This window comes from Agelaius phoeniceus, chromosome W (genome assembly GCF_051311805.1).
Source record: "Agelaius phoeniceus isolate bAgePho1 chromosome W, bAgePho1.hap1, whole genome shotgun sequence".
NCBI classification, from domain to species: Eukaryota; Metazoa; Chordata; class Aves; order Passeriformes; family Icteridae; genus Agelaius; species Agelaius phoeniceus.
This window is the reverse complement of record NC_135301.1, coordinates 11,575,463-11,601,416: the sequence shown is the minus strand read 5'-3', so window position 1 is coordinate 11,601,416 and position 25,954 is coordinate 11,575,463. Positions and strand designations below refer to the sequence as shown.

At 40.4% G+C, this 25,954-nt stretch overlaps 1 protein-coding gene across 1 annotated transcript in view; it reads right to left on the bottom strand.

Annotated features, from left to right (window-relative positions):
* Positions 1-25,954, bottom strand: part of LOC143696587 (ceramide transfer protein-like) — a 167,196-nt gene that overhangs the window by 41,535 nt on the left and 99,707 nt on the right. The window contains exons 4-6 of the mRNA XM_077193165.1: positions 7,660-7,767; positions 6,738-6,876; positions 5,118-5,201 (exon numbers count right to left, since the gene is read on the bottom strand). Coding sequence (XP_077049280.1) covers positions 5,118-5,201; positions 6,738-6,876; positions 7,660-7,767 — 331 coding nt within the window. The remainder of the gene's footprint in view (positions 1-5,117; positions 5,202-6,737; positions 6,877-7,659; positions 7,768-25,954) is intronic.

Here is a 25,954-nt window from a genome sequence, read left to right as displayed (position 1 = left end):
TTTGCCCAAGAGCCTCCTTAATTTCAAAATTATAACAATTTGGAGGGAGGGGGTTTACATTTTCCATTCCAGGGGAGGCTCCTGCCTTCCTTAGAAGACACCTAGACACTTTCACTCAAAGATCCTAGAGAACTGTTCTAGTTTAAAACCAAGCTAGAAAATTAAATCCACTGAAGATGCTCCCTTTTCCCTCCACCCCTTCTGGTAATGGAGGAACACTAGGACAGATTAAAAGTTGGAATCACAACTTACTGAAAATTTGCAATACCCACACAATATTAATAAAAGAATGTACGAAAGAGAAAAAGAGTTTTACCCACAAAAGCGCACTCACCACTGAACAAACAAAAATGTGTCCCAAAGATGCCACCCAGCATGGTTTCCCAGACAAAGGCAGAATGGTGACTGGCCCTGGACTGGGGCAACATGGTATTTGGAAAAACAAAATGATATATCAGGAGGCTCTCACAGCCTAACTGTTTCCCCCCAGCCTGAAAACATTATAAAGCAGGGACAAAAAGAAACTTGGAAAGCTAGTTCATCCAAATGAGTTGTGCTGCTGAAATGCTGACTTTGTGCCACCTGGCACAGCTCGGGCCCCACTGCAGAGGCTCTCTCTCCAGGGTGGTGACAGCAGTGGTGTGAATACAGGGGCTCACTGTCTGGTGCAGTGGAGGCATGGCAGCAGCGACAGCAGTCCCGGTCCCTCATCCTTTCCAGAGTAAGCCCAGAAAAATAAAAAGGAAAACTTCCTGTTTCCAGGCTTGAGTTTTTCCCTTCCAAAACCACTCCCCCCAGTGGTGACATGGGTGGTATTGAAAAGACAGTGTAAAAAACTCCACCCCCTTGTTTCCGTACCCAAGATATTATCCATCCCTTATTTTATAACATTAATATCATGCCCAGATTTTATACCTTTTAACTATATACATATATATACATATGGCTATGCACAAGCACAGGTATTATTTCAGTAGTCACTGGAAATACCCCCAAGATGTTTGTTGAATTCTTTTAGTCCATGACTGGTGTAACTGGATCAGTTCATACTTATTGTCTATTGTATTTACAACATACAGTGTCAGTGTCATTCAACAACCCATATTACATATGCAATTCAACGTTACAAACTGTTCTCACCCAAATATCAAATCACCTTGAGGTACACATCATGTTTCCCTGTCCCTCTTCATTTCCCACCAAGTGCACCCAGGTCCTTGAGCAAAAAGAGTCCCATGCCCATGGGTTTGCCTTTGCTTAAAACAGAACTAATCCAAGCTGTCTTCCCTAAGACATTCCTCATATGCACCATGGGGACTTCATCCCCTTCTACAGTATGTAGAGGTTCTGATTGGGCAGAGCCAGCTTGATGGGTGGAGCCTCTAGTGTTAACTAACCAGGTGGCCTTCACTAAATGTAGATCCCAATGTTTGAAGGTCCCACTGCCCATTGCTTTCAATGTGGTTTTTAACAGTCCATTACATTGTTCGATCTTTCCAGAGGCTGGTGTGTGATAGGGAATATGATATATCCACTCAATACCGTGCTTTCTAGCCCAGGTGTCTATGAGGCTATTTTTGAAATGAGTCCCATTGTCTGACTCAAATCTTTCTGGGGTGCCATGTGGCCACAGGACTTGCTTCTGAAGGCCCAAGATGATGTTCCAGGCAGTGACGTGAGGCACGGGATGTGTCTCCAGCCATCCAGTGATTGTTTCCACCACTGTAAGCACATAGTGCTTGCCTTGGCAGGTTTGTGGGAGTGTGATGTAGGCCTCCCTATTGATATTTTCAGCCATCATCCCCCATATCACAGAGGCTTTACCAACTTGGCCTGTTTGATTGCAGTGCATGTTTCACACTTAAGGATAACCTGGGAGATGGTGTTCATGGTTTAGTTCACCCCTCAGTCACGAGCCCATCCATATGTTGCATCTCTTCCTTAATGACCTGAGGCGTTATGGGCCCATCAAGCCAGAAATAATTCACCCTTATATTTCCAGTCCATATCTGCCTGAGACACTTTAATCTTGTCATCTTGATCTACCAGTCCATTGTTGCAATGCTCCTCAGTAGCCCAACGCTTGGGTATGTCTGCATCTACATGATAGACTTTTAGAACCAACTTCTCTTCCTGGGTAGTTATGTCTTGTCACACTTTGGCATCCCAGATGGGTTTACTTCTTTGCTGCCAATTGGTCTTTTTCCATTGCTCCAGCCACCCCCACAGAATATTTGCTACTACTCACAAGTCAGTCTAGAGGTAGAGCATTGCACATTTCTCTCACTCAGCGATATCTAAAGCCAGCTGGATGGCTTTCAGGTCTGCAACCTGACTTGATTCACCTTGTCCCTCAGTAGCTTCTGCAACTCACCTCATAGGACTCAATACAGCAGCTTTCCATTTTCAATTAATCCCTACAATATGGCAGGAACTGTCAGTAAAGAAAGCATGTCACTTTTCATTTTCTGGTACCTGATTATATGGTAGAGCCTCCTCAGCACACGTCACCTGCTCCTCTTCTTCTTCTGATGACAGTCGGAAATTTTCTCCTTTGGGCAAATTCATTATGATCTTCAAGATCCCTGGGTGATTGGAGTTTCCTATTCAAGCTAGCTGTGTGAACAGCATGACCCATTTACTCTACATAGCATCAGCGGCATGATGTGTGGAAGGAACTTGTTTAGAACATCCAGCCCAACACTGGTAATCATGGTGCAAGAAAGATCTGTGCTTCAGTGCCAGTCACTTCTGAAGCAGCTCGAACCCCTTCAAAAGCTGCCAGGATTTCTTTCTTAGTTGGGGTGTAGCAGGCCTTGGATCATTTGTTTCCCGAACTCCAGAACCCCAGGGGTCATCCTCGAGTGTCCCCAGATATCTTCTGCCAGAGGCTCCTGGAAGGACCATTCTCCCTGGCTGCAGTGTAGGGTATGTTTTTTACATCCTATCCTGTCCTGACTGGCCCAAGGGCTATTGCATGAACAATCTGCTGTTTAATTTGTTCAAAAGCTTGTTCTTGTTCAGGGTCTCATTTGAAATCCTCCTTCTTCCAGGTCACATGATAGAGAGGGCTCACAATCTGACTGTACTCTGGAATATTCATTCTCCAAAAACCCACAGCACCTCGGAAAGCCCATGTTTCCTTCTTGCTGGTCACGGGAGACATAGCTGCTATTTTGTTGACCACATCCACTGGAATCTGATTATGTCCATCTTTCCATTTTACTCCTCAAAACTGAATTTCCTGGTCAGGTCTCTTGACCTTACTTTGTTTTATGGCAAAAACATCTTTCAGGAGAATTTGGATTATCTTCTCCCTTTTCTCAAAAGCTTCCTCTGCTGTGTTGCCCCACATGATGATGTCATCAATGTACTGCAGGTGTTCAGGAGCCTCACCCTTTTCCAGTGCAGCCTGGATCACTTCACAGCAAATAGTGGGGCTGTTTTTTCACCCCTGGGGCAGTCAGTTCCCGGTGTACTGGACACCCCTCCAGGTGAAAGCAAACTGTGGCCTGCACTGTGCTGCTAAAGGAATGGAGAAAAACCCATTAGCAATGTCAGTGGTGGCATTTACTTTGCTGCCTTGGAGTCCAGTTCCTACTGAAGTTCCAGCATGTCTGGCACAACAGCACTCAGGGGTTGTGTGACTTCGTTCAGGCCATGATAGTCCACTGTCAGCCTCCACTCTCCACTGGACTTAAGCACTGGCCATATAGGACTATTAAAGGGTGAGCAAATCTTGCTGACCACTTCCTGGCTCTCCGGTTCACGAATCATCTCATCAATGGGGATCACGGAGTCCCAGTTGGTGCAGTATTGTCAACAGTGCACTGTTGTAGTAGAGATTGGTACCTGTTCTTCTTTGACCCTCAGCAGTCCCACAGCAGAAGGGTCCTCTGAGAGACCAGGCAGGGTATTCAACTGTCTAATTTCATCTGTCTCTACAGCAGCTATCCCAAATATCCAATGATACCCTTTTGGGTCTTTGAAATGCCCTCTCCTGATCACTACAATTAATCCTTAGCAAAGCAAACTTTTTATATGATTGAAAAAAAAAATCTACTCATATTTTTAGTTCTCTGGAAGTATACTGTAACTCCTTCCAATTCCTTTCCTCCTAACAGTTTTTGCAATAATCTAGAAAGAAAACTTAAATACAGCAAGGAAACGTGCAACACATGGGGATCTAGAGCCAAATAAAAAGCAGAAGACAGAAAAGGCTTATTTTGCACATATATTTTTCAGATTCTTGAAGAAAGTGTCTACAATTTTAAAAATGCTTTTGCTAAGTACTTCTTTTGGCGATTCCATCAGATTTGCAACTGTACTACTTCAAAGTTTTGAGAACCAAAGTCTAACAAATACTGAATTGTCAACCATTATAGAATGTCAATGCGGAAATAATTTCAGCCAGGAAACAAGAGAAAGTATAAGAAGAATGCAAATAGATTTTTTTAAATGCATACACAACTTCTGGCAGGCCAGATGTATCAGATTTCTAAAAAGCAAGACTTGCATGTGGAATTCACATTTAGTGAATGGATGCAGTGAGTACAATGACTATAACCAAATCATTTAAGAAAAGAATAAAAATCAGAATTCTGTTCAGCATAACACTGAAAAATACAGTTTTTAAAAGTGCTAAAATTAGGATGAGTGAGATTCAGTAACAATGTTGACTTAATCCTTACATTGACATAGAAGTTAGAAAAACCATAATGGGGCACACCTAACTGGAAAAGCATTGTGCTTCACTGCACTCCTAAAGCAGATAATGCAAGAAAAATTGCAACTGCCTGTTACAAATCTCAGTTCCCAGTATACAAATGATGCAGCTGTTTCAACAGATTTTTGTAGTGGAAATGGCTTTGGACACAAATAAGAAATTCCAGCTTGAGAGTCTTGCATTAATATTTGTATGAATTAAGAATAACTTAGATTATAATTCCTTAACTGCTTTTCATTATTATCTTAACATGAATAAGAATGTCCTGTTGCATACATTCAAATAACTACTCTTGTAATTTTCTGCTTAGAAAACAACATAAATACCCATCTTGTATCAGGCTTATCATACCATTCATACAAACATTCAGTGAAAAAGTTGACACACTTACATTTTTCCTTACTGCTGTTACTGTTATGTAAAAAATCCCCATCAGAACGCATCGCAGGGAAATCATCTTCATCATCTTCTACCACTAAATGTGAGAAAGTGTGTGTTATGGGAGTGAGAAAGCTTTCCCAACTCTTTAGTGTGCAAAAAAGAATTAAGAGCATCTTCATGGCTAAGCAACATTTAAGATTTTTTCCTATAACAGTCATGACACATACCCTCCCGTCTTTTTTTTTTTGACCACTATCAACATTACCTTCAGAAACCATCAGGAGACTAACATTTTCTCAGTGTCGAAATTTAGCACTTGATTTGATGGCAAGAAGAACATTATCTTGGTGTTACAACTGGATAAGCAAGGAGTCACAATTGAGCAACTATCTACTCTTTTACACTAGAAAGTTCTCAAAGAAGTGGAATGGTACTTATCTATTGCTTTCTCACTATCAAAAGTTTCAGGCTACCAGAACAAACATGGGAATGAATATTAATGCCTCAGAAGAGTGCATGAATATGACAAGCTGTGTTCTGGGAAGAACAATTCAGAGAGATGTAGATATCCACACCTGAGTCTACTAGGACTTCCAGTGTGCACTCAGTGCTCTAGCTACAGCCAATACATCTTGGGAGCATTCATTATGGCAGAACCTTTGCCTTTTTAAAAGAATATATTGTTCCTATGAAAACTAATAACCTATTGCTTTTCAATATAAAGAGAAAAGTGGTTTTGGCTGGGATAGAGTTCATTTTCTTCTCAGTAGCTGGTACAGAGCTGTGTTTTGGATTCAGAATGAGAATAATGTTGATAACACACTGATGTTTTGGTTGTCACTAGGTAGTGCTTACCCAAAGCAAGGACTTTTCAGTGTCTCATGCTCTGCCAATGAGGAGCTGCACAAAGGGCTGGGAGGAAGCATGGACAGGACAGGTCACTCAAACTGGCCAAAGGGATATTCCACACCATAGAATGACATGCCCAGTATATAAACTGGGGGGAGTAACCTGGAAGAGGGGGCTGATCACAGCTTGTGAACAGGCTGGGCATCGGTCAGCAGGTAGTGAGCAACTGTATTGTGCATCACTTGTCTTTCTTGGGTTAAATCTCCCTCTCTCCCTCTCCTTACTATTATTATTATTATTATCTTTTACTTTATTTCAAATAAACTGTTCTTATCTCAACCCACGAGTTCTATTTTCTTTCCTGAGTCTCCTCCCCATCCCATTGGGAGAGAAGGGGAAGTGAGCAAGCAGATGCATGGTACTTGGCTGCCAGCTGGGGTTAAACCATGACAGAGACAAGGCAATAAACAAACTTGAATTCATGTTATGGGGTAAACAATTATTGTTATATAACATCAAATGCTTAAAAGATCATTTATACAATTGACAGCTAGAGGTCAATATTTAAGTTAAGCATATTTTTATGGGAATCCAACTTCTGAAGTGAAAATAGTTAACAGTGTATGCAGAAATATCTACAATTGATCTCATTACTAAAGACTGAATTTAATATACATACTTCATTTATATGGTACCAAATGCTATAGTAACTATTTCACAGGCTATTACTGTGTAAAAAGTTAAATTCTGTGGAGATAACAGTTCTTAATTACAGTTTTACCTTTATCCCTCTGGAGTTCATCTTTGGAAACTGCATCTGCACAGGCATCAAAGTATTTCTGTAAAGTATCAACTTGTCTACACAAGATGTCTCTAAAGGTTTCCATTTCTGCAAGCTTCTCACGTAAGCTATGGCCCTTCTGAAAATACAAGCAAAAAAAGGCTCAAATACTTCTACAGGGTCAGCAATAGTTCAATGCAAAAAAAAAAAAAGGATTTCTGCAATTATGAAGAATGAATTCTTTAAGCACATCAAAGAAATTTCAGATATCAGCAGCTATGAAATACTGGTAATGTTAGAAGAACATAAGAAACTGTATAAAAGTGTTTCTTACTCATTTTGTCCACTGGTCTCAACTTTTCATCTTGATTTCATCTGTTACTTTAGAGCATTCAATAAAAGTTTATTAAAAACACAATCTTATATACCATGAGATTTACACCTATTTATCAGGAAACAGTCAGTTCTCTAGTTTAAGATCTTTATTCTAGCCTTTACTCCCCCTTTTCTTGTGCTGCTCCTCTTCTGCCCCAACCAATTTAAAATGTTAAATATTATACACATGAAACCAAGAAAGCTGTCATTTGTGAAGTCATAGAATCAGCATTTCCTTTCATCTAGAAGCCCTGATATTCTCAGAAGTTCACTAAGAAAGACTAATGAATCCTCCCACAGGTTTGATTTCCTTGCCATTTGAAAATGACACCATAATTTAAGAGGGATAACTGCATAGAGGCATGAAAAAGTTTCCTGTATGATCTGTTCATCATCGCATGCTGAATTATTAACACTTATAGTAAACTAAAGATTTGTTTGCTTTTTTTTTCCTATAATGGTGTGAACAAGTCTTTGCATAGTTTATTTACTTTCCAGTTTTGTGTATTATTTAAACACCAATACTAAGAAAATGTTATTCACTAACCTTGAATGAAGAGGTGGATGTTGCAGAGTATCCACTCGCTCCAGAAACAAGAGACACCATGGAGCCATGGCGTCGTAAACTTGACTCTGATGCATAGCCAGATTCAGTCTAAAAACCAAACCACACACAAAAGTAGAGCATTGAGGCTTTTAATAAAAAAATAGTGAAAGCAAGTTTAATATCTCCTCTAAACTAGCCCATTTGTTTCTTGTCAGGTAGCAGCAAGGGCTTAATAACTTGGATTGTGTCTGCAAGTTTAAGATGTTCATGTAGTAACTGTAAAGTTACTACGAATAATTTTTTTTGTTGTTATCATGTTGATCTGGAAAAAAGTAGTTATCTGCAATTTATTGTGTACCCCTAAAACAGTAACTAATTAAATAATGAAAAAAATTTGAAAAACATCTATTGATTACAATAGCATGAAAAAGATAAGAAAATATTAAGTTTGACAAATGTCCTCACAAGTAAAATAGAAGAAGATAGTGAGGAACTGTAAGAAGAGTATTTTCCTAAAGGTTAACATAAAATGGCCCACACATGACAAAGAAGAAGAAAAACCCTGAAAGAGAATGTAAGACAGTGTTGGAAAATCTCATTCCCTAACTACTGTGCCAGTCTTTATAGTATTCATTTCTGTGAACTTTCTTCATCCCAGGAGGACCCTGAGAACTACTGACCTGTCAGCCTCACCTCTGTGCCTGGGAAGATCATGGAAGAGATCCTCCTGGAAGCTATTCTAAGGCACATGGAGGATAGGGAAGTGATTTGGGACAGCCAGCATGGCTTCACCAAGGGCAAGTCCTGCCTGACCAATCTAGTAGCCTTCTATGATGGAGTCACTGCATCAATGGACAAGGAAAGAGCTACAGATGGCATCTATCTGGACTTCAGTAAAGCCTATGACATGGTTCCCAACAATATCCTTCTCTCCAAATTGGAGAGACAAGGATTTGATGGGTGCACTGTTTGGTGGATAAGGAATTGGTTAGATGATCACATCCAGAGGGTAGTGGTCAATGGCTCACAGTCCCAATGGGCATCAGTGTCAGGTGGTGCCCCTGAGGGGTCTGAATTGGGACCAGTATTATTTAATATCTTCATTAATGACATAGATGAAGGGATTGAGTGTACCCTTGGCAACTTTGCAGAGGACACCAAGCTGAGTGGTGTGGTTGACACACCTGAAGGATGAGACGCCATCCAGAGGGACCTGGACAAGCTCAAAAAGTGGACCCATGGGAATCTCATGAGACTTAAGGCCAAGTGCAAGGTGCTGCACCTGGGCTGTTTGGTTGCACTGGGCAACCTCTGCTATCAATACAGGCTGGAGGATGAACGGATCGAGAACAGTCCTGCCAAGGACTTGAGGGATACCAGGGAATGAGAGGCTGGACATGCCCCAGTCATGTGCACTTGTGGCCTAGAAAGTCAATTGTATCCTGCGCTGCTTCAAAATCAGAAGGTCAAGGGTGATGTTTCTGCCCCTCTACTCCACTCTGGTGAGACCCCACCTGGAATACTGCATCCCGCTCTGGGGTCCCCAGCACATTGACCTGTTGGAGCAAGTCCAGTGGAGGGCCATGAAGATGATTAGAGGGATGGAACACCCCTCCTATTAGGAAAGGCTAAGAGAGTTGGGGTTATTCAGCCTGGAGAAGGCTCCAGGATGAGTTTATTGTGGCCTTTCAGTACCTGAATAGGATCTAAAAAATGGCTGGAGAGGGACTTTTTACAAGGGTATGTAGTGATAGAACATGGGGGAATGGCTTTAAACTGAAAGAGGGAAGGTTTAGATTAGATATTAGGAAGAAATTCTTAACTGTGAGGATGGTGAGGCACTGGAACAGATTGTCCAGAGAAGCTGTGGCTGCCCCATCCTGGAAGTGTTTGAGGCCAGGTTGGATGGGGCTCTGAGAAACTTGGTCTAGTGAAAGGTATCCCTGCCCATTGCAGGTGGGGTGGAATTAGATGATCCTTAAAGTCCCTTCCAACCCAAACTATTCTATAATTTTTAAGATATATAGTTAACATTGTATACTGCATAGTCATGGTTAAGTCAGAATGACTAAAGGACTGCAGCTCATCGCAAGGAGAAGGACAGACCCCACGCTGAAGAATAAAGGATACCCCTGTACTATCACAATAATGCCATCATCCTAGCCTCTCTAACATGTCTGTGAAACCTTCCCATTATCTGGCATCATAGAGAAGTAACTGTAGAAAGACCCACTCCAGGCACATCTCAATCATGAAAAAATCAGATGGAAAATGATGCCATAGAATTATAGTTGCTTAGCAAAACAATAATATATGTGTGTTAATTAATGATTGGCCAAATTATGTTGTATCTGAACACTTAAAAGGTAAAAGAACCATGTTTGAAATCACATTCGATGTACCCCATTTGAATGGGATACCTCATGACCATGAATAAAGAATTACTTGTAATTCTATACTATACATCCTCACCTCTCTGTCAACATGTGTCAGTTGCAAAATTTCTGTGACAAAAGAAACAGATGGTTCAGAGCAATATCTGAAATACTGCTAATAAATTTGATCAAGTAGACAGAGAATACTGTAAAGGATCTTTGACAGAATAAAAAATACTGCAGCAGCAGAATAATTCAGACAGGGCAGGGAAAAGGGGAGATGTGTTCATATGATATGGAACAAGAAAGAAGCAACAATGGAATTCTAGGTGTTGGACTTTTGTAGAAAATTTGAAAACGGCATAGGCTTTGGGAAGTTGAGAAAGTGCTGATAAATTAAGATGCAAATGAACTTACAGAGTATTAAAAGAAAGGAGAAAGGACACAAAGCTGTAGTTAGTTATAACAGGAGAATTTATACAATACTGCAAATGTGCAGGACAAAACATGTATATTTGGGTTACAAAGGAGCAGTGGCAGAGAAACACAGTTTTGGAAAAATTAAAGTATGACTTAAAAGAAAAATGTGACTTCCAGAATTAGCCTAATTCCTGAATGAATGTGACTGAATGAGATTATCTAGCCAAAACAAGTTAAACAGAGCCAAGAGTCAGTTTCTATCTGGCCCATTTAAAGAATGAGGTATAAGACAACAAAGAATTGAGGAAACAGAAGAAAGAGAAATAAGTATCAGAAGTAGAAGCAAAGTGGAAAAATGCAAGTATAGTTAGAAAATGGTATTCCAAATCTTGGTGGAAAATGGCTAAGTAATCATCAACTTAGGAGAAAAAAAAGAGAGAGAAAGAGAGTGAGAGAGCAGAAATGAGTGAAAAAGAAAAAAAGAAAAAGGAAAAAGGACACTCATAAGTTCAAAAGATAAGGCACATCTTAAATGCTTAATTTAGCAAAAAAAAAATTAACTTATCTGAGATTGCAGAGTTTTTTAATGACAGCTTATAGTGAAACAATATAAGGCAAGATGCATTTAGAAATTTCTGCTATAAATAATGAATGTAAAGCTATTTTATACTGAGCAAGAGTGCTAGAAATATAGTCACACAAGTGTAGTGACAGAAGTGCTAAAAGGTCAAAATTTTAACAATTAGTACTACTATTTGTTTTAAACAATAGTTTTACAATATCTATTGGAATAAGCTTTTTATTAGAACATTTGCATTGGATACACAGGGCTCTTCTAGAATATTAGTTCAAGTGTTCAGCAGTATACCTAACTTCGGCAACATATTTGGTATACTGGACCACGTTTTGAATTGCATTGCACTTGTGTTACAGTACAGAGATTATACGTTAATTCACCAGATTGGAATTTCAAATATAACAAAACAAATAATGAAGCCTTGATTAGGTTTTTTGCAAATACTCAAGGTAAGGGCTTTTGGGTCTTTAGATGGATTTTAAGACTTTCAAATGCTTGACAAGTGAAAACAGAGGAAGTAAGGGAATAAAAGGATTTTTAAAAGAAAAATTAAGAGTTTTAGGCATACAATACTATAATTTAATTTCAGAAGTGTTTAATTAGCATAAACCTCAAGAGAGCATTTTGTAAGAGTTTCAAACCTCAAAGCATCATGAAACACTTCTGTTTAGATTTCTTCTAAATGCAAATCTAAACCAAACTTCACTGTTTTCCTCGTAACTTCAATGTTTACTTAATCATACACTACAAATATTAAAATTACTTGGAATGTGCTTTTACTACAGTCAGTTGGACAGTAGGGACTCATTCTGTTTTCTGTTTAATTGGATATGATTTAATGAACAGATCGGTTTTAAAATGTAGCCAAAATATCCATTGCATTGAGGTCAAAGCATTTTAACTAAGGACAGCAAATGTTTTCTGGTTTTCTCCTTTAAGTGGGAAAGACATATTTATGTAAAACTTGAATTTAAGCTTAAGAAGTGAAATTTCTGAATGTCCCTATTTGAAGATTTAATCAGTCACATCTTAATAGTACTACTCTAGTACTATTGTACGGTTTGTTGTCAGCTCACACATACTTTCCCGTTGTCTCTCTGCAGCATGGAGACAGAGTACTTTTTTTTTTCTTTTAGATGGCTTCTTTTTGTTAGCTGAGGCAAGAAGTTTTTCCCAGACTGCATACAGCTTCTCTGGTGATTTCTGTGGCTTCTTCTGGAACTGTCCGAACAACAGAACATCACAGTGAGTCCCACGGTGTGAGTCCCAGCAAGGAGGCTGCAGGGACTCCTCATCCCAGCTCCGGACCTCAGGTAAAAGCCAAGCCACAGCTAAGGAAAGAACTCTGAATCCACCAGCTTTCTCTGCAGTGAGGAAGTTTAAAATCTAACATTATTCATTTTCTTTTCCCCGTGCCCTGCGGGCACTTTGTGTGTTAAATAAACCAGTTTTTTCACTTTCCTTCAAGAAATTCCTTTCGCATCGGTGGGGGAGGGAATGCCGAAACCCGCCTTCTTTAGAGGAGATGTTCATTTTAGGACATTTCCTCCAGAACTTGTCTCAAACAGACACTTCATTTCAGGTAGTTGTAGAGAGTGATAAGGTCTACCCTGAGCTTTGTTTTCTCCAGGCTAAACAACCCCAGCTCCCTCAGCTGCTCCTCATAGGACTTAACCTCTAGACCCTTCACCAACTTTGTTGCCCTTCTCTGAAATTGATCCAGCACTTCAATGTCTTGTAGTGAGGGGCCCAAAACTGGACACAGGATTTGAGTATGGCCTCGCCAGTGCCTAGTACAGGGCAACAAGCTCTTCCCTGGTCCTACTGGCCACACTATTGCTAATACAGGCCAGGATGGCATTGGCTTTCTTGGCCACCTGGGCACATGTTGGCTCATATACAGCCAGCTCTTGACCAGCTACCCCAGATCCTTTTCTGCAAGCAGCTGTCCAGCCACTCTTCCCCCAGTCTGCAATGCTGCATGGAGTTATTGTGGCCTAAGTGCAGGACCAAGCACTTTGCCTTGTTGAACCTCATACAGCTAGCATCAGCTCATCAGTCCAGCCTGGCTAGATCCCTCTGCAGAGCCTTCCTACCCTCTAACAGATCAACACTCCTACCCAGGGCCCAAGGAGGCAGCAGACTTCCTTGTGAGACAGGTCTGATCAGCATACAGGGTGCTCCATCTCCCTCAGAAGGGAATCACCTGCTACAATTACCCTTCTTTCTTTTTTAACACTCAGAGTTGCAATTCATCTGGTTGACTGACTTGTTCTGGGTAACCCTTCAGATAGACCTTTGTTTCCATTATCATTTGCCTGACATTTTAATTTGTACAGGTTTTTTTTCACTTTCTCCAGGCCCACATTGGGCGCCAATATATTTGTCCCAGTTTGAGACAAATTTAGGAGGAAACATCCCAAAGGGGTGTCTCCTCTTGAAAAAAGCAGATTCCGGCAGCTCCTCCCCTGTTATGTGGGGTCGTTGGTCGGAGACAGGGACGACATAAACTCTCAGAGATCTAGGTGACAACAGTGTGTTTTATTGTTTGGACCCTCCTTATACAGGGGGTTTGAATTTCCAGGGCTTAGACAGCTGATTGGTTGGGATCTCTCTCCGCCCAGATCTCTGCCCAGTGGTGTGCTTACATCTAAGATTGAACAGGGTTGGCTGAGGGTCCCCTGTATAGGTTTGAATCCAACTTATCCAGGCACTTGTTACTGTGACATTCCCCCACCAGCTCAGAAAAGGTCCCCGTGGAGAAAGTGAAAACAACAAACTGTTTATTTAATAAGCAGAGTGCTCACAAGCATGAAAAAAATTAGTAATGTTAAATAATAAAACCTCTCGCTGTAAGAAAAGCTGGTAAATTCAGAGTCTTTTCTGTGGGTGTGGCTCGGCTTTCTCTCTCTGGAGCTGGGATGCAGCATCCTGGGCACCTCTGGGCCACGGTGTGGGCTCCTGATGTTGGTCTGAGTTTTCGGACCAGAGCAGAGATGAACAGTTCCAGAAGAAGAAGCCACAGTCCTGGGAAAACTTTTGCCTCAGCTCACAGATGAGAAACTAGCTGAAAAAGCACAGCTGTCCTCCCTCTGCACTGCAGACAACACAGGAAACTGCAGCTGCAGCAGACCTGGAGGAGGATATGCAAAGAAAAAAAAATCTGTGCCAAAAGAATTCCACTGCTCCCCCCCTTCGATCTTAAAGGCACAGAACTTATACCTGGACAAAAAAGCAGATGATAGGGGATACCCAACCATACAGTCACCCCAGGACACCTACACAAAAAGCATTTAGGCAGTTTTAACTATGTGCAACCAAGGCGCAAATACAGCAGACTAAACAGCACACAACACAAATCCAAAGTGTGTGCACTTATAGATCATATTCACAAAACTGTCTCAGATAATTATGGTTTAGCAGCCAAAGGGAAAAAAAAAATAAAAACTCCATCAAGAATACTTATTTGTCAGAAGAACCAGAACAAAAGTATTGCTTTATAACTGATGCCAAAGACAAGTCATCCCGCTCAACAGACACATGCAAGCAGATTGTTACAGACATGAAAACATACATCATGCAAAACCCCACTGCTCTACTACCATAAAGAGCAGGTCATTGCTGCATTTGTCTCATAAAGCAGATTGTAATTTATTTTTTTCAGTGCAGAAATACTCAATTACATTGACAAGAGGAATGCGGACACAAGCTTCTGTTTACATAATTTTTCATTTCCCATATAAAAATTGGAAAAGCAGGTAGAGTGCACATGATAGAAGCCAGCAGTCTCTTCTTGAAAACAAAATAATTTGCAAAAGTTGTATCAATTCATAGCATCAAGCACTAACGTTATTTTACCATTTTGAGTATATAGATGCAGTTCTTTAAATTCCATGCATACATCATAGCTTCAAAGCTACGGACAAAGCTGGTATTTGTTAGTACATTGAAACACCTTCAGCTTTCTAAGGTGGTGCATGAAATCCATTAGTCCTTTCAAAATTATTTTCATTATGATAGACAAGAGGAAAGGGCCACATGATCCAAAGTTTCCTGTGATTCTTTACTTGAGCAGGTGCTGATATCAGCAACAAGGCAGTACATCAGAAAAACTGCTTTCAATAAAATAGCTAAGTATTCACAGAATCATATTGCAGACCTCCATTATGGCTCACACTGATCCACTGGGTAAGGATTTCCTAAAGTCTGTAAATAATACTCTGGAGTAAAGCAAAGACTCACTGAAAAGCTCCCTCACTTAAAAAAAAAAAAAAAAAAGCTCATATTTTTCTACCATATTTTTAAGGCATTATTTTGATTATGTCTCAATAAAGTGCCCGTCAAGCACTTCCATGTATGCTTGTCCACCAAAACAGATATTTTCAGTTAGCATTATAAATTATTTATTATTTTACATAACACAAGCAGCAGGCAGCACCTTCAAGACATACAGCTCACCCTAGGAAGGGATAAAACAGACTTTAGGATACAGTGACTCTAATAATTTTTTCTGCAGTATTTGTGAAAAATCTTACTAAAACATCTATGAGATCAAACCACAATGTGTTATAAAAACAATAATGTAAAAAAAAAGTAGCAACACAAAATGAAAGAGATGGACGGTACTATGAAAGACTTGGTGGATACTAAGCAAAAAAGCTCTATCAAACACCAGTGTTCCAAGAGCAATTTTTAGACTTGCTGCAGAAGTTTCAAGAATGAAGATGAGCCACAGAAGGGCTACCTAGGGATTGCTGTAGACAGAAAAACAGACACTACAGGTAGGGCAGTCCAGGACGCATTTCTGTGGATTGAAGTTAATTTTATCTTTAACATGCATCTGTAGGTTTTATCTTTAACATGCGTCTGTAGGTTTTATTTTTTCAATTGTTCTAAAGGGTCTGACAATAGATGGTTTCAAAAGCAAGGCAATTATCAGGAAGGTAGAGATAGAAATTTCACAATCCAGTTTACAGCAGATGGATGATGATTTCCCTGCCTACAGCCCTCTCAAACACAGTGCAGGAGACCACTTACAGAGAGCAAGAAAGCTTCTAACCTGACCTTTCTTTGCAACTGCAAGAACAGGTAAAGAATTGTAAACATATTTTTCCTGCAGCAGTGATAAATGCTGCAGCTCCACAGTAAATAAACATACTACATGCACAGGAGGAAAAAAATAGGAATTCTACAATGAAAAGCAACACAACTGAAAAATAAAAGTTATAATGATACAGCACTAAAATTATCGTAACTGCTCTACTCACTCATTCAATCTAAGTAACATCTTTTGGGTGTTTAGTTCTCAAACAGCATACATTTTTCTTAAGTTACAGTGTGTTGCCTGCAGACAATAAGCACCTTTAATAGCTATTGGAATTAAATACCAATATAGCCAGATGGAACATGCCTGGGCTCGTCTGGCCCTTGCTGCTTGACCAAGGGCAGCAGCTGTGGTGGTTTCACCTCAGAGACACCTTTGGCAGGCTGGATGCTGCAGCTGGGTGCTTGGGACAAGTCCAGGCATGCAGGAGCTCAGGTTTACCTCTGGTGGAAAGGCTTTAGGTGAGGTGAAGGAAAAGGAGTCAGGTTCTGCTGGAGGGTTTTGATCCAGAGCTTTATTCCTGGCACACAGGCCTCTGAATGCAGTAACAGCTCTAACAGAACTAATGAACTGTGTGATTGTTGTGTCTTTTAACTCCAGGGAGAGGGGGAGGGAAGGGGTAGGGATCCCACCAACCAGGTAAGGGGGGGAAGTCTCAGGGGACAAATGACACCTGGATGGCCCAATGTCCCCCAGGGTTGAAAGGCATCTTTTGAACTTCACCAATCACACGACAACCTTTCTGGAATGCCAAGATTGACGGACAGCACTCAGCAATGGGCAAGGGAGGGGAAGGGAGAGGTTGTTGGCACACCTGGGGAAAGAACCGGGATGACTTGGACAGGCTATTACATCACACCACAACAAATAGCTGCATGAGCTAGAGTGGTACACAGGTTAATAAGCCCTGGAACCATATACTGCTTTCTAAAGAAAGGGAAAGGGCCAAGAAGTAGTACAAACAAGACAAAATATTGCAGGGAGGGGAGAAGAGAGGGAGAGGGAGAGGAGAGGAAGAGAAGGCAGATTGACAAAGAGGCAACCAAAGGCAAATGACTGGCCTTTGAGAATCTTTATCCACGCAGTTCACGCTTAGGTTTAATTATGTGGATATATACTGTTTTTTTTCCATTAATTCCCTTTAACTGTTAATGTGCACAGGAAAACTATTCACCAAATATTATTTGGTGTCTTTAAATCTTAAGATTCCATACAAGCTGAATAGAAAGGGTCAAGTACTCCCTTGAGAGAAAGGAGAATGAAGAAGAGCTAGGACACTGAGCAAAAGGACACTCAAGCCAACAGAGAAAGTTCTGCTTCTCAGGCTCAGGAACTGCTGTGGGAAAGTGTGATTTACAGAATAAAACTCTTTCCTGAGCAAAGGTGCCAAAACCCAATGTGACAATAACCACTTTGCTCTATATACTGACTTAATAATAAATCTAAAAGAAGCTTGTACAACTGGGCAGCCAAGCTATAGCAAGACTGGAAGAGGGCTATTTCTCCCTCTTGTGAATCTAGGCTGTCAGGAGGGGGACAAGCAAGATCTACACAAGAACCAGAAATTTCCATTCTGTTGTTAGACACTATCAGGAAAAGCACTGATGTTCTGGCCTCAGCTACCAATGCACTAAAGTTCACCTACTGCACTTAAACATTATCTTGTCACTGCCACATACAGAAACAGGGAGGGTATAGTAAAAGCAGGGCAAGCCCGACAAAGGGAGAAATTATGCATCTGACTCCATGATATCAGAAGGCTAATTAATTACTTTATTATACTATATTACACTATATTACACTACATATAAACTGAATCTGCACAAGCACTCAACTCAACCACCCAGAATCTCATGACTGTCAGCTGACAGTCCCAACACACACACATGTGGATTCAATTGGTCAATAAATCAAAATAATCACACCAGAATCCAATTACCAATTCCCTTCAGGTAAACAATCTTCCACAATGCATTCCACTTGTGAACAACAATAGGAGCAGTAAATGAGATAAGAATTGTTTTTTCTTTCTCTGAGGTTCCTCCCTGCGATTCTCAGAAATATCCTTGGGAAGTTGTGCCATGCTTTTCTCTGTGAAGAGAAATGAGGCCACAGGGTGGGGTTTTTTTTTCCTCTCTACTCAATCCTCAGATATTCATCTAGCCATGAGAATAGAAATCCATTAAATGCTCAGCATATCCCAGAGTATGCAATAGGTAGCAAACACTGATGCATAAAGTCAGAATTGTCAAAGATCAAAAAGTCCATCCATATCTGACAGGATTTAAGAAAAACTGATCTTACATCCTAAGAAAAATTATTAGAACACATCATTCAGTTTAAACTGCATTTTCACAAGAATAATTTAGGGGGAAAAAGGGGGAGAACAGAAAAGAGTTTTGCTTTTATCAGTGCTTGTTTGCATCTCACATCTCATCAAATCTAATGAATTTTTCTTGGCTTTCAAAATGTATTCCCAATTCTTCCTACTTCCTTCCTTCCTTCCTTGTTTTTATCAGGTCTCAACACCCACTTCCCTTAAAACTCCCCAAATACCAAAGAAGACTCACTGCACCAATTAGAGTTGAACAAAAAATGTTATATGAAATAAAGGAATTGCCAGGACATAGAATCCTTAGGGTTGGAAAAGACCTCTAAGACCATGAAGTCCAACTGTTAACCTAACACTACCATCCATCTTCATCGCTAAACCATGTCCCCAAGTGCCACATCCACACATTTTTTGAACACTTCCAGTGATGGTCATTCCACCACTTCCCTGAGCAGTCTGTTCAAATGCCTGACCATCCTTTCAGCGAAGAAAATTTTCCAAATATCCAATCTAAACATCCCCTGGTGCAACTTGAAACCCTTTCCTCTTGTGCTGTCACTTGTTACCTGGGAGAAGAGACTGACCCTACCCCTTGCAAAAATGTCCTTTTATGTAGTTGCAGAGACTAATGTCTCGCCTCAGCCTCCTTATCTCCAGACTGAACAACTCCAGTTCCTTCAGATGGTTATCATAAGACTTGTTCTCTCTTAAGACTTGTTCTCTTGTCCTTTCACCAGCTTCGTTGCCCTCCTCTGGACTCACTCCAACACCTCAATGTTCTTATTGTCGTAAGGGACCCAGAACTGAACACAGTATTTGAGGTGTGGCCTCACCAGTGCCAAGTACAGGGAGACAATCACTTCCTCGGTCCTGCTCACCACACTATTGCTGATACAGGCCAAGGTGTCATTGGCCTTCTTGGCCAACTGGGCACATGCTGGCTCATGTTAACCTGACTGTCAACCAAAACCCCAAGGTCCTTTCCCACCAATCAGCCTTCCAGACATTTTTCCCCAAGTCTGTGGCATTACAGGGGGTTGTTGTGACCTGAGTGCAGGACCCAGCAATTCACCTTGTTGAATCCCAGAAAATTTGCCATGGCCCATCAATATAGCCTGTCCAGATCCCTCTGTAGACCCTTCCTACCCCTCAGCAGATCAACATTCCCACTACACTTGGTGTTACTGCAAACTTACAGAGGGTTCACTTGATCCCCTCATATAGATAGTCGTTCAATATATTAAACAGAACTGGCACTAGTACTGAACCTTAGGGGAACATGCATCTTTTTTGTCATGTTCCTGATATAACCTCAAATTCCTAAAGTTGGCCAGGGTTGAGGTTTCATAAAAACAGTCCTTTCTATTTGCATCAAAATTATGTTTGTTTAGAAATGAAGCTCAGTCTGGTCAAATATATAAAACACAATGGATGTACCAACATTTAGAAAAGTTAAATGAAAGCATGAATCGGTTTACAAAGACTAGACCTACCTGATTCCATAATTCTCATATTAGTCTGTAGGTCAAGAACAAGTCTAACATGATAAAAACAAAATGCTAAATAGAAAAACTATCTTAACACTTAAGTATTTAGACATAACACCTAGTCTCAGATACAGAAAGGAAAAAGATATACATATAGTGGAGCTCTCCCCTCAAAAGGCTCAAAGCACCTTCGACAGCATTAAGGTTTGCTGCAACATATACTTATATAGTCAATAGAAACTGCCAATTCACTGGCTTTGCCCTGAAGTCTTCTTTCAGGAAATATACAATGTCCAGTAATAAGTGCACTTGGAAAAATTAGTAACATTAAATGATGAGCAATATCATATGTTTTAAGAGTTCCTAAAATAAAAAGACATATCAGTGAAAGTATTACATATCAGCTGAGCAGCCCTATCTATACTTGCTTACTCAAACCAGCAATTTTAGGGTAATAGAAGTTATTTCAGATTACCAGGGGGAAGAAAGATGAACAACTCTCTCCCTATTCCCCTCCTCCCAAACACCAATATGTTCTAATGCTCATGTTCATAACAATAAATATCTCTGACGAATATTAAACCTTTCTTCCTGCTCTCCCATTTAAAACATATGTTCAAGACACCAGATTTTGATTACTCTGCAGTAAGTCCATTCACCTAGATGACACTAAAGAGACAGCAGATGCATACTTTCATTCTTTGTTTTCAGAGACAAAAAAATAATTTTATTCTTTTACAATAGAAATTATATTAGGATGATTACCTTCAAAGCTTCCCATAAAGGCAAGTGGACATTGAATTAAATATGCAAGAGATGTCCCAAGTCTCATCGTTCTGTTTTTAAAAGAATTCCCCTTTTCAAAGTCTCCCATAGCTCTTTAGAGTCATGTTAGCTTCTGCAGTTATTCTCTTTTTTGGGAGGGACATGGGGAGGGGTGTGACAAAAAAGGCAAGAAGGACTTTGAACGACATTACCTGTGTTGAATGTTACTGCCTATATATCATGGCTGGGCAGCACATACTCCCTTTGGCTAGGGTGTAACTCTGTTCTGTTAAAATGAACTCACTGAGTTCCACTCTAATGAAAGCTCACTGAAGCAAACCCACCCATTGCCAAGTTTTTTAGAAAAGGGAAAAAAAAGACTTCATTTGGTAGATGAGGCAGAGTATCTGAGATTTTTCTACTACAATGTTAATGCACAGTACTGTTTGAGCTGATGAGTAATACTTCTTAGTAAGCAGAATGCAGATCTATTTGGTAACTGTCAACTTTTACCATTTAACCACTCACTAACTCCACATTGCAGCTCTGTACTTTCTGTTCTTGATACAAAGAGCACCACTTACCCTGATTTTAAGAGGCATTTACCACTAAAGTCAAGCTTAGCACAGATGTCTCAACAAAAAATACTGTTTTCAGGAAGACTGTGCAAAAATGTGCTGCCACTGCCACAGAGAGCTTGATTCCTAGAGCTAACATGAAAGAGAAATATATCGTATTAAGCCAAGAAATTCAGTGATTTTGAATTTTGTAAGGAGCAGTATTGAGATTAGTTAAGAAATATATGTTTTTGCAACTTTGTTATTTTAGTTTCTATAATTCTGCTATTTTAGCTGCTTTTAGTTTTAATCAGTGGTTAACTTTGATTTAATAAAATAAGACATGTATGGGAAAGAACAGGGAGTAACCCAGGCTTAGACTGATTAATGTACTACACCTGTACTAAGGGAGATTGCTACACTCCAGAAGCTTCAATCAAAAGGTATTAACTAGAGGAGCCTCAGAGTTATTTTATAACTAGAGACAAATTAGATGTTGAAGTAAACAATTAGAACAATAAGATAATAAATGGGACACCATAAGAAGGAAAGGTGCATGCGTGAGGCTTGAAAGGTCATCTGGAAGGCGGCATGACAAAGGTGATGAAGAAAAAGGAGACACGTCCTCACACCTCTCCTCAAAAATTACCAGAAAAGGACGCTAGATGGCAGTATTGCTTCACAGAAGAACAGCAAGCAGACGTGATAGATCTGTATCTGATGAAATAGTAGAAGGAGGGGGTAAAAGTTGTAGTGTACATAAACCCTTGGAAGTCTTTGCTTCGTTGGACATTCTTGGCAAATAAATGACCATTTGTCTCTGATTTCTGGCCAGAATCGTTATAAAGGATGTTAATTCAACAACTCCTAAGTTGTTGAATTTTAAGCTTTTTGGCTTAGCCCTTTGTTTCATCATGTGTCATTCTGTCAGTTACAAGCACCAACATTCCCTTTATTTCTATGAAATAAAAGTATCAAAATGATCTACCACAGTTGTTGTCACAAAGTGAATTAATAACACCTTTAAGTTTACTACTAGAATCCCACTTGTTTATAGAAATGAGACCCATTATCTACTGCATGGCCAAATGTGTGTTGAGCCTGGTATCTTAGTTCCAGTCCCCTCAAGACTCAGCATTGGATTTGGTACCAAGTTTACTTCAACCATATACATTGCCTTTCATTAAATAGCATTACAAATATGTTGATTTACATACTCTTAACAGCTTAGCGGTAGTGTCACAAGCTTTTCATGCTATATGATACTGAGTTAGTTCTTTTCAAAGTGGTTTTTGTTGTTGGGGGGATGTTGTGGTTTTTTTCAGTTGTATGTGGTTTTGTTTGTGTTGTTTTTGTGTATGTCCCCATGGTACTGCACCCACAAGGCAATGCTCTGCTTATTTGCATTTTGGCATGTAATTTTCAGGCATTCTTTAGACATTTCAGAACAGCCTGGGTTACCAATCTGGCTATATGGTGATCAAAAAGTTACTTTAAATATATTTGAAGCTTCAGTCAATTAATATATTTAGCTAATTCAAGGGAAAGATAGCTATAAAGTATCTTAAGATCACTACCATTTGGGGAGAGGGGTTTAAAATGGTAGTTTAAGACCTCTAATGAGATTATAAAGACTATCTGTTAATGCTCTGACTAGATAAAGGAGACTCCAGCTTTCATGGACACAAAAATTTAAAATTATCCTAAGTCCACATATGTATACCACTTCAGACTCAGATAAGCAGCTCCTAACAGAATAACAAGAAAGCTCAGCTAATAACCAAGTTAGCACTAAATGATCTAGCCTTTCCTCAGCTAGCTGGTCTCCATTCTGACCATTCTTTAGAAAGAAATAGATCAATGAGCACAATCACTAAATAAACTGAACCAAACCCAGGCAGCACAAAGAATTATATATGGAAAGAAACCAAAATTCAAGACAGCAGAGCTAGAAAGATGAAAGTTAATGGAAGACCACCAAAAATTTAACATGTACATCAGGGAAATATTATGTTTAAGGTTGATTTGGTTATAGGAAATATTGTATTGCATAAGTACAGGACAGATAACAATCTGCAGATAGTTCTAGACATGAATCAGATTTAGTGGCTTTCAAGCTGAATATAAAAAAACTATAATGCTGTTGCAATACAGGATAGTTTACAAGACCTAGAAAATAATGCCACGTTCTATTCAAAATCTGGAAGATCCTCTGTATGACTACAGAATCCAATTTTGGTGCTACTCAGGAACCCAGTTAGTAAGGTTCCCTGGGAAAATGTTTTTGAAGGTTCTGGGGTCCATCAGTGCTCATCACTTTTTAAGAACCATCTTCTTAAGAGCACAGGAGCAGGAAATTCAAGTGTCATAAGTCAAGCAAGCAAGGCAAAAGGCCAGCTTGGCTGAGCAGGGATCCCATCCTAGAACTTAGGTGGAAAAGGAAAGTGTATGGGCAGTGGAAGCAAGGACAGGCAACATGGGAGGACTATAGAGATGCTATTCATCACTGTAGGGAGAAAATTCGTGTGAACAAAGCACCATTAGGGTTCAAGATGGCCAACACTGTGAAGGACAGCAAAAAGGGCTTTTCAATATGTTAACAGCAAAAGGAGAATCAGAGATAACATTGGTCTGTGGCTTGATGAATTCAGTCACCTCACAAACAGGCACACGGACAAAGCAGAAACATTTACTGCTTTCTTCACCTCCCTCATCAATACCAGTGATGGCCTCTGGGACCTCCAGAGCCCTGAGCTGGAGGACCACGACTGCAAGAATGACAAACTCCCAGTCAATAGTGAAACTGTGCAGGATCTGCTGCTCCAGCTAGATCCCTGTAAGTCTATGGGCCTTGATGGGGTTCATACAAGAATGCTCAAAGATCTGGCTCATATAATTGCAAAACCTCTCTCAGTGATTTTCAAATGGTCTTGGTAATCTGGAGAGGTCCCAGTTGACTGGACGCTAGATAACATTGTCCCAATTTTCAAGGACAAGAGAGATGACCCTGGTAAGTATAGGCCTGTCAGTCTCACTTCAGTGCCTAGCAAAATTACGGAGAAAGCTATTCTGGCAGTTATTGAAAAACACTTGAGAGAAAATGCAGTCATTGGTTACAGCCATCATGAGTTCATGAGGGGAAAGTCCTGCTTAATTAACATAATTTCCTTTTGTCTTGAGTTGATTCATATTGACATTGTAGTCCATATCAATCTGCGCCCTTAAAAATTGTTACTGTATCTTTAAGACCTGGCAACTGGGGACCTGGGGGGGGGGGGGGGGGGTGTTCCTATATGTGGGTATTTTTAAAATTTTCCTGCACAGGTTTTCTGCAGCTTTTTTCACAGTGTGGTATTTGCGCCACTAGTTGCTTGGTCTTTGTTCAGGCAAAGGCTTTTCTTTTCTTTCCTTTTTGTGTTTTTTTTTAACTGGGCTTGGAAAAGCTGCAGTAGCGGTCTTTGAGTGGCCTTAAGGGAGAATTCCACATCTGCCTGTCCAAAGCCAGGGGCGTTGTGTTGACAAAAGTGGAGCAGAGTGGCCCTGCTCCAGCCCAAGTCGCTGTCCAACCAAGCGGAGCCAGGGAGAGGAAATGCTGAGTGGCTCCAGCCCAGCTGCTTCACCTGCCATGCCTGCTCTGCTGTGCCTTGGAGTGGGGAAGCTTCTTCAGCTGCTGCTGGAACTGCTTCATGAGACTTATGCCTTCCCAAGGGGAATGTGATGCATTCTTGTCCCTTTTGTCCTGCAAAGCCTGAGGTTGTCCCTGCCAGGCCCTGTATCGGGAATGGGTATTTCTAGAATTTTGGGTCTTCCTTTGTTCCAGTGGGGTTGTGGGATTTAGCAGTTTGATATCTAGTGGTTATTTACTTTTTTCCCCCTGCTTGTTGGCATTCCGTTTGTTAATAAACTGTTATTTGTCCACTTTTATGTATCTTAGTATTCATGCCTGTCTTGGTTTGAGACAAATTGGGAGGAAACATCCTGCAATGAACGTGTCCTCTAATAGAAGTCAAGTTTCAGCAACCCCTCCTCCACCCAGGTTTGGAAAGAATTTTCCTTGGAGGAAAGTGAAAAAAACTGTTTATTTCATAAGCAGGGTGCTCACAGGCATGAGAAAGAATGAATAATGTTAAATAATAAAACCTCTCTCTGCGGAGAAGAGCTTGTAGATTCAGAGTCCTTTTTGTAGGTGTGGCCCAGCTCTCTCTGGGATCCAGAGTTGGCCTCCAGGCCAGTGTGGGGAGGCCCTCTAGCGACGTTCTGGTGTTTCAGACCAGAGATAAGCTGCACAATTTCAGAAGAAGAAGCCACAGTCCCAGGAAAAACTTCTTGCCTCAGCTAACTAAAAAACTAGCTAAAAAGCAAAGAAAACCTCCATCTCTCTCTCTGGAGAAAAAAAGCCGAGAGAGCTGGAAAAGACGAGTGAGTTATCTGTGTTTTGAATACAGCCACTGAAAGAATTCCACCGCCTTTCCCCCTGTGCTGGTTTTATTATTGGAGCCACCACAGAAGTGAGTTTCTTTTGAAAGGAGCTGCTGACAGCTTCCTCTGTGCCTGATAAAACCAATCAGTGAGTCGTTTTGAATATTGACACTTTGTTAAACCACTAGAAAACTGTACACACCTCTGTGAACACATATGTTAAAAACGGTTAAAAACGAAAAATCCCGGGAATTCTCTC